The sequence below is a fragment of the Anolis sagrei genome, chromosome 9 (genome assembly GCF_037176765.1).
Source record: "Anolis sagrei isolate rAnoSag1 chromosome 9, rAnoSag1.mat, whole genome shotgun sequence".
Classification (NCBI taxonomy): domain Eukaryota; kingdom Metazoa; phylum Chordata; class Lepidosauria; order Squamata; family Dactyloidae; genus Anolis; species Anolis sagrei.
In genome coordinates, this window is record NC_090029.1 from 1,528,310 (window position 1) to 1,544,349 (window position 16,040).

At 46.3% G+C, this 16,040-nt stretch overlaps 1 protein-coding gene across 1 annotated transcript in view; it reads left to right on the top strand.

Moving 5' to 3' along the window:
- The window catches only part of PRTG (protogenin), a 75,743-nt gene that overhangs the window by 29,166 nt on the left and 30,537 nt on the right, over positions 1 to 16,040 (top strand). The window contains exons 6-10 of the mRNA XM_060755821.2: positions 1,149 to 1,307; positions 3,086 to 3,245; positions 6,169 to 6,416; positions 9,979 to 10,143; positions 14,332 to 14,667. Of these exons, the coding sequence (XP_060611804.2) occupies positions 1,149 to 1,307; positions 3,086 to 3,245; positions 6,169 to 6,416; positions 9,979 to 10,143; positions 14,332 to 14,667 (1,068 nt within the window). The remainder of the gene's footprint in view (positions 1 to 1,148; positions 1,308 to 3,085; positions 3,246 to 6,168; positions 6,417 to 9,978; positions 10,144 to 14,331; positions 14,668 to 16,040) is intronic.

Sequence of the window (16,040 nt, forward strand, 5' to 3'; positions counted from 1 at the left end):
ATACCGTAGAGAGAGAGAGAGAGAGAGATACCATAGGTGGGTAGGTAGGTAGGTAGGTAGGTAGACAGATAGATACCATAGATAGAGAGGGGGGGAGAGAGAGATAGATGGATAGATAGATAGATAGATAGATAGATACCATAGGTAGGTGGGTAGGTAGGTAGGTAGATAGATAGACAGATAGAGACCGTAGATAGATAGATAGATAGATAGATAGATAGATAGATAGATAGATAGATAGATACCATAGGTAGGTGGGTAGGTAGGTAGGTAGATAGATAGACAGATAGAGACCGTAGATAGATCGATAGATAGATAGATAGATAGATAGATAGATAGATACCATAGGTAGGTAGGTAGGTAGACAGAAAGACAGACAGACAGACAGACAGACAGACAGATAGATAGATAGATAGATAGATAGATAGATACCATAGATAGGTAGGAAGGTAGATAGGTAGATAGATAGATACCATAGATACCATAGATAGGTAGGTAGGTAGATACCGTAGATAGGTAGATACCGTAGGTAGGTAGGTAGGTAGATACCATAGATAGATAGATAGATAGATAGATAGGATAGATAGATAGATAGATAGATAGATAGATACCATAGGTAGGTAGGTAGGTACGTAGACAGATAGATACCGTAGAGAGAGAGAGAGAGATACCATAGGTAGGTGGGTAGGTAGGTAGGTAGGTAGACAGGTAGACAGATAGAGACCATAGATAGATAGATAGATAGATAGATAGATACCATAGGTAGGTAGGTAGGTAGGTACATAGACAGATAGATACCGTATAAGAGAGAGAGAGAGAGAGAGAGAGAGAGAGATACCATAGGTAGGTAAATAGGTAGACAGATAGATACCGTAGAGAGAGAGAGAGAGAGAGAGAGAGAGATACCATAGGTAGGTGGGTAGGTAGGTAGGTAGATAGATAGACAGATAGATACCGTAGATAGGTAGGTAGATAGCTAGATAGATAGTTTGATTCAGATCCATATTCATGAGAGTCACAAGGCTCTCTGGAAGTACGAACTCTCTTAGAAAATACATCCCTAGGTAGATAGAGAGATTATTTGTACCCTATACTCTCTCTCTCTCTCTCTCTGAAAAAGAGGCTGAGAGTATGTTCCTTCTCCGCAGACCACAAGCCCATCGACGTCTTCAACACACGTGTCCTGGGGAATGGGAACCTCATGATCTCCGATGTGAAGGCGCCCCACGCCGGGGTCTACATCTGCCGCGCCACCACGCCCGGCACACGCAACTTCACCACCGCCGCCGCCGCCCTGACCGTCCTGGGTGAGGCCCCTCTCGGTCCCAAACCCATATTGTGCTAGGACTTCTTAAACTGTGGGTTCTGGCCCCAAACGGGACCCAGAACCCACTCCCTTCCCTCAGTGTTGGGATCCCGGAACATTTAGCCTCAGTAAAGGTTTCCGAATGCCACCTAGTGGCTGTTGTAGGCATTGATGTGAACCTGTTGTGTTGACAGTGGATTCTGCACAAGAAGGAAACAGCCTGTTTAGCAAGCCTTGCAAATGCTTGTTTGCTATCAGTTAATGCTTGATTTGTATACCTAATTTATATATCTATATCTCACATAATAGTCGCACCTATCTAAATTTCTTGGACCTATAGGGAACCCAAGTGGAAGTTTTTTTGCGGAAACCTATGCATCTACAGCAGGCATGGTCCAGCATTGGCCATCTAGATGTTTTGGACTTCAACACCTACAATTCCTAACAGCCGGTAGGAAGTTGAAGCCCAAAACACTTGGAGGGACCAGTCTTGGAGGTGCGACTATTATGTGATGAAACACAGTTAACCTGTCAGTTAACTTGTTTCGTGATCGGCTGTTAGAAATGGTGGGAGTTGAAGCCCAAAACACCTGGAGGGACCAGTCTTGCCACTCAAAAAATGGAGGTGCGACTATTATGTGATGAAACACAATTAACCTGTCAGTTAACTTGTTTCGTGATCGGCTGTTAGGAATGGTGGAAGTTGAAGCCCAAAACACCTGGAGGGACCAGTCTTGCCACCCAAAAAATGGAAGTGCGACTATTATGTGATGAAACACATTTAACCTGTCAGTTAACTTGTTTCGTGATCGGCTGTTAGGAATGGTGGAAGTTGAAGCCAAAAACACCTGGAGGGACCAGTCTTGCCACCCAAAAAATGGAGGTGCGACTATTATGTGATGAAACACAGTTAACCTGTCAGTTAACTTGTTTCATGATCGGCTGTTAGGAATGGTGGAAGTTGAAGCCCAAAACACCTGGAGGGACCAGTCTTGCCACCCAAAAAATGGAAGTGCGACTATTATGTGATGAAACACAGTTAACCTGTCAGTTAACTTGTTTCGTGATCGGCTGTTAGGAATGGTGGGAGTTGAAGCCCAAAACACCTGGAGGGACCAGTCTTGCCACTCAAAAAATGGAGGTGCGACTATTATGTGATGAAACACAGTTAACCTGTCAGTTAACTTGTTTCGTGATCGGCTGTTAGGAATGGTGGGAGTTGAAGCCCAAAACACCTGGAGGGACCAGTCTTGCCACTCAAAAAATGGAAGTGCGACTATTATGTGATGAAACACAGTTAACCTGTCAGTTAACTTGTTTCGCGATCGGCTGTTAGGAATGGTGGAAGTTGAAGCCCAAAACACCTGGAGGGACCAGTCTTGCCACTCAAAAAATGGAAGTGCGACTATTATGTGATGAAACACAGTTAACCTGTCAGTTAACTTGTTTCGCGATCGGCTGTTAGGAATGGTGGAAGTTGAAGCCCAAAAGACCTGGAGGGACCAGTCTTGCCACCTAAAAAATGGAAGTGCGACTATTATGTGATGAAACACATTTAACCTGTCAGTTAATTTGTTTCGTGATTGGCTGTTAGGAATGGTGGGAGTTGAAGCCCAAAACACCTGGAGGGAGGGACGAAGTTGGCCCAGGCCTGGTCTAGTCAAGTCTGTCCCTCTTCTTCCATCCACTATCCAAGCCCAATGCATGCAGCCAGGAGGGTGCCCAGTGTTTGAAGTCGGCAAGCTGACCCTTTGTTCCTTTCTCGTCCTTCCTGCACAGAGCCACCTTCGTTTGTGGAGTGGCCAGAGAGCTTGACCAGGCCGCGTGCCGGCACCGCCCGCTTTGGCTGCCAGGCGGAAGGCATCCCGGCCCCGAAGGTCTCCTGGCTAAAGAACGGGCGCAAGGTCCACTCCAACGGCCGGATCAAGATGTACAACAGGTGAGGAGGGGGAGTGCCCTAGTGGAGGATAGTGCCTCGACCCCCTTGTGCCAAGTCTCTCCATCTGTTGTAGTCTAGTCAGATTCCGAGTGCTCAGAAGATGAGGAAGGGAATGCTGGGATAGAGTTGTTTTGGAATCTCCTGGAAGTTTCCACGAGGCTGGAGAAAGCGGTATCAGTTCCCATGAGAACTTGCCAGAAGTGCTGGGTGACAGAAATGTGGGAGACGAATGTCTAGATCAAGGTGATTGGAATTGCGGAGACAGAGCATGTAACAAAGACAGATTTGCTTTTCCCAGAGGCTTAGAGATAAGGAGCGGAAAAGCAGGTGTGTGCGAAATGATGTTATGGGAGGGATTGAGGCCTCTTAAAGTGGTTAATATTGGTACAATCTTCAGTGAAAGTAATTTTGTATTCAGGTGAACAGCTCTCAGTTTTTGGTCCTATGTTCTTGGAACACATGTATCCAAGTGTCTAAGTCTGTTCTTGCTTCTAGTTCATGTGTGGCATAGGTTTCCTGCCTTGGATTCATGCTATGTTGTTTATGGATATATTTGTGGATTGACTCTGGAGTTTGTATTTCAGTGGTTCTCAACCTGGGAGTCGCGGCTCCTCGGGGGGTCGTTTGGCCATTTTCTGGGGGTCGCGAAGCCGCATTGGCTGGCCACGCCCCCTCCAAAATGGCGGCCGACCCCCTGAGCCACTGGCACTCCCGCGCGCGAAGCCATCCGCCTGTCCCTCATCTTCTGATGGCAGAAGGAGGCAAGGGACGGGCAAGCGGCTCCTTGGGCGCCCCTCGCCTGCGTTGCTCTCCCGCCGGCAGGCAGGGGTGCGGAGCAGGCGAGGGCTCTTCGTTGCAGGTGAACTATAAATCCCAGCAACTGCATCTCCCAAATGTCAAGGTCTATTTCCCCCAAACTCCACCAGTGTTCACATTGAGGCATATTGAGTACCTGTGCCAAGTTTGGTCCAGATCCATCATTGTTTGAGTCTGCAATGCTCTCTGGATGCAGGTGAACTACAACTCCCAAACTCATGGTCAGTGCTCACCAAACCCTTCCAGTATTTTTTGTTGGTTGTGGGAGTTCTGTGTGCCAAGTTTGGTCCAATTCCATCATTGGTGGAGTTCAAAATGCTCTTTATTTGTAGGTGAACTATAAATCCCAGCAACTACAACTCCCAAATGACATAATCAATTTTCCCTCCAACCCCACCAGTATTCAAATTTGGGCATATTGGGTAACATAAGGTAAAAGTTTTCCCCTGACATTAAATCCAGTCGTGTCCAACTCTGGGAGTTGGTGCTCAATTTCTAGGCCAAAGAGCCGGTGTTGTCCATAGACTCCTCCAAGGTCATGTGGCTGACATGACGGCATGGAGCGCTGTTGTTGGGTATTTGTGCCAAATTTGGTCCAGTGAATGAAAATACATCCTGCATTTCATATTTTTACATTATGATTCATAACAGGAACACAATTACAATTAGGAAGTAGCAATAAAAATAATTTTATGGTTGGGGGCCACCACAACATGAGGCTCTGTATTAAGTAGGCTTGGTTGATCAAGAAAAAATTTGGTTCTAAACTCGTTTCGTTTCTAGGGTGCGCTAGCGTTTCGAAATTCTGAGGACTTCCGAAATTTAAGATTTCGAAATTTCTGAAATTTCGTAAATTACGAATCGATTCGTTAATGGCGGACGCGATTGCGCAATATGCTAAAAAAAACCTCCAAATGGGACGGGGGGAACTTCTGAAGCTTCCCTCTCCCTCTGTTGTTGACTGTTGGTGTGATAAAACAAACAACAACTATATTATAATATATTATATTATATTATATTATATTATATATTATTATAATAATATAATATATATAATATAATATAATAATTTATTATATTATATTATATATATTATATATATTATTATAATATTATTATATTATATTATAATTATATTATTATATTATATATTATTATAATAATAAAATATATATAATATAATATAATATAATAATTTATTACATTATATTATATTATATTATAATATTATTATATTATATATTATAATAATAATATAATCTATATAATATAATATAATAATTTATTATATTATATTATATATATTATATTATATTATATTATAATATATTATATATATAAATAAGCCCCTTCGCTGATGGTGTTTCGGAAAAGACTGAAGACATGGATGTTCAAACAAGCATTCGGTTAATCCGGTGCAAGGAATTTGACAATTAAGGATTGGTAATCATGGACGATGAAATTGGATTGTGATTCTAGTTAAGAGATGCATTGGATTATATTGGTGGCCCAATATTATGTATTGTATGTTGTTTTTATGCATTTTAAATTGAATATTGTGATTGTTTGCAGAGTTGTAAACCGCGTTGAGTCGCCAATTTAGGCTGAGAAACGGCGGTATACAAGCGCAGTAAATAAATAAATAAATAAATAAATAATATACAATTATAATATAATATAATATATAATATAGTAATATAATATAATATACAATATAATGCACCAGACATATGAAAATAATTACGAAATAATTACGAAAAAATCGTTTCGATTCTTAATTACTCCTCACACTATTCCTGCATGGCTCGATATTGGATCGTAAGCTAATTTAAATACGAATCAATAACGAATAACGAAATTAACGAACTGGATTGCCCAAGCCTAGTATTAAGGGGTCGCGGCATTACGAAGGTTGAGAACCACTGTTGTATTTGAAATGATTTTGGAAATAACTTTTTAATTTTGATTCTCTTTTTTGAATTTGCTTATGTTTAATTAATACTCTTCCTTAAATAAACTGGGCAGAGTGCGGTTTGTGGTGAAAAGGTGTTTCAGGGCTCGAGTGCAACCCCATCACCGCTTCTTCTCTCTCTCTCTCTCTGCCCAGCAAACTGGTGATCAACCAGATCATCCCGGAGGACGACGCCATCTACCAGTGTCTGGCCGAGAACAGCCAGGGCTCTGTCCTTGCTCGGGCCAGGCTGACCGTGGTCCTGTCCGAAGACCGGCCCAGCGCCCCCTGCAACGTCCATGCTGAGACCGTCTCCAGCTCCGCCATCCTGCTGGCCTGGGAGCGGCCACAGTACAACGCGGACAAGGTCATCGCCTACTCCGTCCACTACATGAAGGCCGAAGGTGAGCACCCGGCACAGCCCACCAGCAGGACATTCAGTATCATAATAGTAATAATAACTAGCTGTGCCCTGCCACGCGTTGCTGTGGCCTATAGTAAATATTTTCAAAGTTGAGGTAGATATCTGGTCTATTATGAAAGAGAGGTACCTACCTATTCCTTCCCCCTTTTTCTCCCCCTTTCTCTCCTTTCTTCCTTCTCTATCTCTTTCTTTCTTTCCTTCTTTCGCTCCTTGGTTCCATCCTTCTCTCTTTCCTTCATTCCCTCCCCCTTTCTTCCTTTGCCTCCTTTCTTCCTTCCATGTTTCCTTCCTTCTTTCATTTTTTATTTCCTTTTCTCCTTCCTTCTTTACCTCTTTCCTGCCTTTCCTTCCTTTTATTTTTCTTTCCTTTCTGCTTTCTCTTCTTCCTTCCCTCGGTACCTCTTTCTTTCCTGCCTTCCCTCCTTCCTTTCTTCCTTCCCATTGCTTACCAAACCCTTCTCATGGGAGTCCTGTGTGCCACGTTTGGTTTAATTCCGTCGTTGGTGGAGTTCAGAATGCTTTGATTATAGGTAAACTATAAATCCCAGCAGCTTCAACAGAGGGGGGTGGGAGGAGGAGGAGGAGGAGTGCAGGGGCGGGGCCTTGGTGGGTGTGGGCGGCCTGGGCAATGCATGGTTCTAAGGTATTTACAAAACTAAAGTTCTGGCGGTGAAAATTTCAAAACTCTAACAAAACTCTCAAATTTTCATTTTAAATGGCGGTTCCTAATTGGTTCTGTCATAAAAAAAGCCAATAATGAAATAATAATTAAATTTTGAAAGTTTTGTTAGAGTTCTGAAATTTTCACCACCAGAACTTTAGTTTTGTAAGTACTTTAGAATCATTTAGAACCATGGATTGACCAGGCCTAATATATATACTACGAGTGTCTCTGTAGATCTTAGAATACTATTTCTTGATTTGAGTTGTTGGCTTGCTGGCTGATACCCAAACAAGGGATGAGCTGGAGATGTCTCTGCCTTGGTCCTTTCACTATTGGCTGCTCCTTCCCGGCGGATGTCTGGTGGTGCAATACTGGCTAGACGGTGTAATTTCTCCAGGGGTGTCGGGCGCAGACACCCCATGATAATGCGGCATGTCTCATTCAGAGCCACATCCACTGTTTTAGCGTGGTGAGATGTGTTCCACACTGGGCATGCGTACTCAGCAGCAGAGTAGCACAGCGCAAGGACAGATGTCTTCACTATATCTGGTTGTGATCCCCAGGTTGTGCCAGTCAGCTTTCGTATGATGTTGTTTCTGGCACCCACTTTTTGCTTGATGTTTAGGCACTGCTTCTTGTAGGTCAGAGCATGGTCCAGGGTGACTCCTCCCAGGTATGTTGGGTGTGCTGCAATTCTCCAGTGGGATTCCTTCCCAGGTCATAATCCTCAGAGCTCGGGATGCTTGTCTGTTCTTGAGATGAAAAGCACATGCCTGTGTTTTGGATGGATTAGGGATCAGCTGGTTTTCCCTGTAATAGGCAGTAAGAGCACCTAGAGCTTCGGAGAGCTTCTGTTCAACCATCTCAAAGCTCCCTGCTTGAGCGGTGATGGCACGATCATCAGCATAGATGAATCTCTCTGTCCCTTCTGGCAATGGCTGGTCATTTGTGTTGATGTTGAACATGGATGGAGCAAGCACGCTCCCCTGAGGCAGGCCGTTCTTCTGTTTCCGCCATCTGCTTCTCTGGCCCTGGAACCCAACAAAGAAGCTCCTGTTTTGTAGCAGGTTCCCTATGAGGTGGGTGAAGTGGTCGTCCTGTGTGATATTATATATATGATATATGGTTAGGGATCAGCTGGTTTTCCCTGTAAGATGCAATAAGGGCACCTAGACCTTCGGAGAGCTTCTGTTCAACCATCTCAAAGCTCCCTGCTTGAGTGGTGATGGCACGATCATCAGCATAGATGAAGCTCTCTGTCCCTTCTGGCATTTGTGTAGATGTTGGACATGGATGTAGCAAGCATGCTCCCCTGAGGCAGGCCGTTCTTCTGTTTCCGCCATCTGCTTCTCTGGCCCTGGAACTCAACAAAAAAGCTCCTGTTTTGTAGCAGGAGACGTTTTGGCTGATGAGATAAGATTATTGTTGTTGTTGTGTGCTTTCAAGTCATTTCAGACTTAGGTTGACACCGAGTGAGGGCCGGGTAAATGACCTTAGTGGGCCGTATCCGGCCCGCGGGCTGTAGTTTGAGGACCCCTGGTATAGACTATAATTTTGTCCCTGGGAAAGAGCTGGGGGGGAGGGCTTCTGACTTCCTGTGGCCTCCTTTCTCCCTCCCCAAACAAGAGGGGCCTCTTGTCTTTCTCCCAAGACCTCCTTCCATTCATTGCAAAGAAAGGCCGCCTTTCCAAAACACACTCCACCATCAGATGATAGAATCATAGAATCATAGAATCGAAGAGTTGGAAGAGACCTCATGGGCCATCCAGTCCAACCCCATTCTGCCAAGAAGCAGGAATATTGCATTCAAATCACCCCTGACAGATGGCCATCCAGCCTCTGTTTCAAAGCTTCCAAAGAAGGAGCCTCCACCACACTCTGGGGCAGAGAGTTCCACTGCTGAACGGCTCTCACAGTCAGGAAGTTCTTCCTCATGTTCAGATGGAATCTCCTCTCTTGTAGTTTGAAGCCATTGTTCCTTGTCCTAATCGTTTTATGCTTTAGCCTTGTGGACCTTTTCCCTACAGGTGTTGGCTATTTGTTTGAATTCTTCTTTGGTGATTTCTCCCTTTTTCCACTTCTTGTGCATGTCCTCCTCTTCCTCTTCCTCCTCCTGCGTCCTAGTCTCCAGGGAAGCAGAAAACAAGCTTGCTCCCTCCTCCTCCCTGTGGCTTCCTCTCACATATTTATACATGGCTATCATATCCCCTCTCAGCCTTCTCTTCTTCAGGCTAAACATGCCCAGCTCCTTAAGCTGCTCCTCGTAGGGCTTGTTCTCCAGACCCTGATGTTATTTCTCAGGCAAAGGGTTCGGCAAAGAATGAAAACGGGGCAAAGAAGCACTGTCTGTCTCTCTGTCTGTCGGTAAGGGTATGTTTCTGGAGCTTGTTCTGCATCCATTTTGGGGCAAAGGGAAGAAAGGCAGCCTTGACGAGGCTGCGGAGTGTTAATTCCTCGTTAGTGCGATTAAGGGAAGGCACAAAGGCCTCTCCGGCCGGCCATTCAGCAGAGGAGCCCTTCTATTCGGGGCCGAGGGACCCCTGCCGAGAAGCGGGCCAGAAATCGCCCCACGCTGCCCCTAATTAACTGGCCGCTAATTGGGAATGTGGCGCGGGTGCCCATAATCCTCCCTAATTAAAACGGCCGAGTCGACGGTGGGAAAAACCCTCGCCAGGTGGGACTTGGTCAAGAGAAGAATGTGGTGTTGTGTGGTTTGGCCATAGTCCATCTCTCCTGACGTTTGGCCTGCATGTGTGGCTAATGGCGTCTTCAGGTGCCATTAGCGATTCCGCATTTTTCAATTGTCACACGCCAGGGATTTTTCCAAATCTTGACCAATCCCCGGTGGTCTTCTCTCTCCTTCCTCCTCCTGCTCCAGGCCTGAACAACGAGGAATACCAGGTGGTGATTGGGAACGACACCACGCACTTCCTCCTGGACGACCTGGAGCCGGCCAGCAACTACTCCTTCTACATCGTGGCCTACATGCCTCTCGGGGCCAGCCAGATGTCCGACCACGTCACCCAGCGCACCCTCGAGGACGGTAAGCGGGCATGCCACGCCTGGCCGGGGACTGTTAGCGTTTCGCGCGGAAGTTTTGCACAGGCTTGGTAGAAATCATGGACTCTGGAGACTTCCGGTTACAAAGCAGGTTCCATTTACTTAGAGCAGTTAGAACAACATCACAGCACAAGGAGAGAGAATACACTGTACATGACTTCCTTATATACAATTCTATACAATTACACATCCATTCCAGTAAGCGAGAAAACATGAAGTACGCAAAGGAAGTAAAAGTGTAAACAATCCTGCAGCGGCTTGGCTGCTTGGCAGATATCAGAGACTCCCTAATTTCCCTCACAACTCAGCTCAGAGAGTGTCTCAGGGCTACTATCTCACAGCCTCAAACATAAACATACATCACAGCAATACAATCTTGTGGCATCCATATTACAACTATATGAAATGACATTTAAAACACATTACATACTTTAACATATTCTGACAGGGACGTGGTATATGGGACGTAGTATATCTCAGGAGAAAGGGGTTGGAGAGGCTCTTCCCCAATTGGGGGTTCCCAAGTGTATTATTATTATTCTTTATTTCCATTTCCTTCGATTCTCGGATCATTATATAATTTACTTAATTTGTTTACAGCATTTCTATTCCGCCCTTCTCCTCACCCCGCAGGGGACTCAGCGCGGATTGCAGTGTACACATAGATGGCAAACATTCAATGCCAATTTTTGACATACAAACATATACAGACATACGCAGAGGCTATTTAACTTTTTCTGGCCACCAGGGGAGCTGTCGCTTTCCTCGTCCATCTGCGACGCTGATGAAGCATTTCCGCATTCCCCGCATGCTTCCCCGCTGGAATGCTTTTGCTGGAGTCTTCTTTATGGCCTCATAAATGCCAATTTTGACGTACAAACATATACAGACATACACAGAGGCTATTTAACTTTTTTCTGGCCGCCAGGGGAGCTGTCGCTTTCCTCGTCCATCTGCGACGCTGATGAAGCACTTCCGCATTCCCCGCATGCTTCCCCGCTGGAATGCTTTTGCTGGAGTCTTCTTTATGGCCTCATAAATGCCAATTTTGACGTACAAACATATACAGACATACGCAGAGGCTATTTAACTTTTTCTGGCCGCCAGGGGAGCTGTCGCTTTCCTCGTCCATCTGCGACGCTGATGAAGCATTTCCGCATTCCCCGCATGCTTCCCCGCTGGAATGCTTTTGCTGGAGTCTTCTTTATGGCCTCATAAATGCCAATTTTGACGTACAAACATATACAGGCATACACAGAGGCTATTTAACTTTTTTCTGGCCGCCAGGGGAGCTGTCGCTTTCCTCGTCCATCTGCGACGCTGATGAAGCACTTCCGCATTCCCCGCATGCTTCCCCGCTGGAATGCTTTGCTGGAGTCTTCTTTATGGCCTCAGAAATTAGTTAATTTAACTATATAATTTATAATCTATACATAGTTTTTTTTATGCCTGTTGGAGTAGTATGTAGGATTAGCTTTTTTTATTATCTATCTCAAATGCATCTTTTAGTTCCCAATTTCGTAGTTTATGCTGACTTAGATCTAAATTGAAATCCCCTATTAAGATAGTTTCACCCTCATAGAAGTTTTGACATTTTTTCAAGATTTTTCTCAGAAATTGTTGTTGACCTTTATTGGGAGAGTATATGTTAGCAATAGTAAAAAAAAAATTGTTGTCCAATTTAAATTTCCTTCTCTCCTTCCTCTTCCTTCCCTTTTATCTTCATCTTTCTCTCCCATTCCTCTTCCTTTTTTTCTCATTCCCCTTCCTCTTCCTCCCCTTCCCCTTCCCCTCTCTACTTCTCTTTTCCTTCCTCTTCTTCTCCTTACCCTCTCCTTCCTCTTCCTTCCCTTTCATCTTCATCTTTCTCTCCCATTCCTCTTCCTCTTTTTCTCTTCCCCCTTCCTCTTCCTCCCCTTCCCCTTCCCCTCTCTACTTCTCTTTTCCTTCCTCTTCCTCTCCTTACCCTCTCCTTCCTCTTCCTTCCCTTTCATCTTCATCTTTCTCTCCCATTCCTCTTCCTTTTTTTCTCATTCCCCTTCCTCTTCCTCCCCTTCCCCTTCCCCTCTCTACTTCTCTTTTCCTTCCTCTTCCTCTCCTTACCCTCTCCTTCCTCTTCCTTCCCTTTCATCTTCATCTTTCTCTCCCATTCCTCTTCCTCTTTTTCTCTTCCCCCTTCCTCTTCCCCTTCCCCTTTCCCTCTCATTCCCCTTTCTCTTCCTCTTCCTCACCTTCCCTTTCCCCTCTCTACTTCTCTCCTCCTTTCTCTTCCTCTCCTTACCCTCATCTTCATCTTTTTCTCCCATTCCTCTTCCTTCCTCTTCCTCTTTTTCTCTTTGCCCTTCCCCTTTCCCTTTTATTCCTCTTCCTCACCTTCCCCTTCCCTTTCCCCTCTCTACTTCTTTCCTCCTTCCTCTTCCTCTCCTTACCCTCTCCTTCCTCTTCCTTCCCTTTCATCTTCATCTTTCTCTCCCATTCCTCTTCCTTCCTCTTTTTCTCTTTCCCCTTCCTCTTCCCCTACCCTTCTCATTCCCCTTCCTCACCTTCCCCTTCCCTTTCCCCTCTCTACTTCTTTCCTCCTTCCTCTTCCTCTCCTTACCCTCTCCTTCCTCTTCCTTCCCTTTCATCTTCATCTTTCTCTCCCATTCCTCTTCCTTCCTCTTTTTCTCTTTCCCCTTCCTCTTCCCCTACCCTTCTCATTCCCCTTCCTCACCTTCCCCTTCCCTTTCCCCTCTCTACTTCTTTCCTCCTTCCTCTTCCTCTCCTTACCCTCTCCTTCCTCTTCCTTCCCTTTCATCTTCATCTTTCTCTCCCATTCCTCTTCCTTCCTCTTTTTCTCTTTCCCCTTCCTCTTCCCCTACCCTTCTCATTCCCCTTCCTCACCTTCCCCTTCCCTTTCCCCTCTCTACTTCTTTCCTCCTTCCTCTTCCTCTCCTTACCCTCTCCTTCCTCTTCCTTCCCTTTCATCTTCATCTTTCTCTCCCATTCCTCTTCCTTCCTCTTTTTCTCTTTCCCCTTCCTCTTCCCCTACCCTTCTCATTCCCCTTCCTCACCTTCCCCTTCCCTTTCCCCTCTCTACTTCTTTCCTCCTTCCTCTTCCTCTCCTTACCCTCTCCTTCCTCTTCCTTCCCTTTCATCTTCATCTTTCTCTCCCATTCCTCTTCCTTCCTCTTTTTCTCTTTCCCCTTCCTCTTCCCCTACCCTTCTCATTCCCCTTCCTCACCTTCCCCTTCCCTTTCCCCTCTCTACTTCTTTCCTCCTTCCTCTTCCTCTCCTTACCCTCTCCTTCCTCTTCCTTCCCTTTCATCTTCATCTTTCTCTCCCATTCCTCTTCCTTCCTCTTTTTCTCTTTCCCCTTCCTCTTCCCCTACCCTTCTCATTCCCCTTCCTCACCTTCCCCTTCCCTTTCCCCTCTCTACTTCTTTCCTCCTTCCTCTTCCTCTCCTTACCCTCTCCTTCCTCTTCCTTCCCTTTCATCTTCATCTTTCTCTCCCATTTCTCTTCCTTCCTCTTCCTCTTTCTCGTTCCCCTTCCTCTTCCCTTCCCCTTCCCCTCTCTACTTCTCTTTTCCTTCCTCTTCTTCTCCTTGCCCTCTCCTTCCTCTTCCTTCCCTTTCATCTTCATCTTTCTCTCCCATTTCTCTTCCTTCCTCTTCCTCCCCTTCCCCTTCCCTTTCCCCTCTCTGCTTCTCTCCTACTTCCTCTTCCTCTTCTTACCCTCTCCTTCCTTTACCTTCTCTTCCCTTTCGTCTTCATCTTTCTCTCCCATTCCTCTTCCTTCCTCTTTTTCACTTTCCCCTTCCTCTTCCTCCCCTTCCCTTTCCCCTCTCTACTTCTCTCCTCCTTCCTCTTCCTCTCCTTACCCTCTCCTTACCCTCTCCTTCCTCTTCCTTCTCTTCCCTTTCATCTTCATCTTTCCCATTCCTCTTCCTCTTTTTCTCTTTCCCCTTCACCTTCCTCACCTTCCCCTTCCCTTTCCTCTCTCTGCTTCTCTCCTACTTCCTCTTCCTCTCCTTGCCCTCTCCTTCTTCCCCTCTCCTCTTCCCCTTCCTCTTCCTTCCCTTGCCCTTCATCTCCCTCTCTTTCCCCTTCCCCCTCCTTCTATTTTCTCTGCTTCTTCCTCTCCTTGCCCTTCCCCTCTCCTTCCTCTTCCGCTTCCTCTTCCCTTGCAGTTCCCTTGAGGGCCCCTGAGCTGAGCCTGACCAGCCGCAGTCCCTGGGACATCCTGGTCTCCTGGGCGCCCCTTCCGGCCAGGCTGCGCCGGGGAGAGGTGGTGTCCTTCCGCCTCTCCTTCCGCCTGGCCCCTTCTTCCTCTTCCTCTTCCCCTTCCTCGGAGGCGGGGGAAGCGCAGACGCTGGAGCTTCCCGGGGGAGCTCAGGAGCACCTGCTGGAGGGCCTGCGCCCGGACACCCTCTACCTGGTGCGCATTGCGGCCGCCACACGCGTGGGGTGGGGAGAGGCCTCCCTCTGGACCTCCCACCGCACGCCCAGAGCCTCCGACCACACAGGTACGTCCACCTGGATTAGCATTTGATGGCCTCTAGCATTCTCTCCTGACGTTTCGCCTCCATCTATGGCAAGCGTCCTCAGAGGTTGTGAGGTCTGTTGGATGTAGGAAAGTGGGTTGATATATCTGTGGAATGATGTCCAGGGTGGGACAAAGGACTCTTGTCTGCTGGAGCTAGGGGTGAATATCTCAACTGACCACCTGGATTAGCATTTGATGGCCTGGCAGTGCCTCTAGCATTTTCTCCTGACGTTTCGCCTGCATCTATGGCAAGCATCCTCAGAGGGAGTGAGGTCTGTTGGAACAAGGAAAAAGGGTTTATATATCTGTGGAATGACCAGGGTGGGACAAAGGACTCTTGTCTGCTGGAGCTAGGGGTGAATGTTTCAACTGACCACCTTGATTAGCATTTGATGGCCTGGCAGTGCCTGGAGCAATCTTTTGTTGAGAGGTGATTAGATGTCCTTGTTGGAGGTTTTTCTGGGCTATATGGCCATGGTCTAGAGGCATTCTCTCCTGACATTTCGCCTGCATCTATGGCAAGCATCCTCAGAGATAGCGAGGTCTGTTGGAACTAGGAAAATTGGATTTAATATATCTGTGGAATGACCAGGGTGGGACAAAGGACTCTTGTCTGCTGGAGCTAGGTGGGAATGTTTCAAGTGACCACCTTGATTAGCATATAATGGCCTGGCAGTGCCTGGAGCAATCTTTTGTTGAGAGGTGATTAGATGTCCTTGTTGAAGGTTTCTTTTGGGCTGTATGGCCATGTTCTAGAGGCATTCTCTCCTGACGTTTTGCCTGCATCTATGGCAAGCATCCTCAGAGGGAGTGATGTCTCTTGGAAGTAGGAAAATGGGTTTATATATCTGTGGAATGACCAGGGTGGGACAAAGGACTCTTGTCTGCTGGAGCTAGGTGGGAATGTTTCAACTGACCACCTTGATTAGCATTTAATGGCCTGGCAGTGCCTGGAGCAATCTTTTGTTGAGAGGTGATTAGATGTCCTTGTTGAAGGTTTCTTTTGGGCTGTATGGCCATGTTCTAGAGGCATTCTCTCCTGACGTTTTGCCTGCATCTATGGCAAGCATCCTCAGAGGTAGTGAGGTCTGTTGTAACAAGGAAAAGGGGTTTATATATCTGTGGAATGATGTCCAGGGTGGGACAAAGGACTCTTGTCTGCTGGAGCTAGGGGTGAATGGGTTGTTGCAGGTTTTTTCGGGCTATATGGACATGGTCTAGAGGCATTCTCTCCTGACGTTTCGCCTGCATCTATGGCAAGCATCCTCAGAGGTAATGAGGTCTGTTGGAACTAGGAAAAAGGGTTTCTATATCTGTGGAATGATGTCCAGGGTGGGACAAAGGACTCTAGTC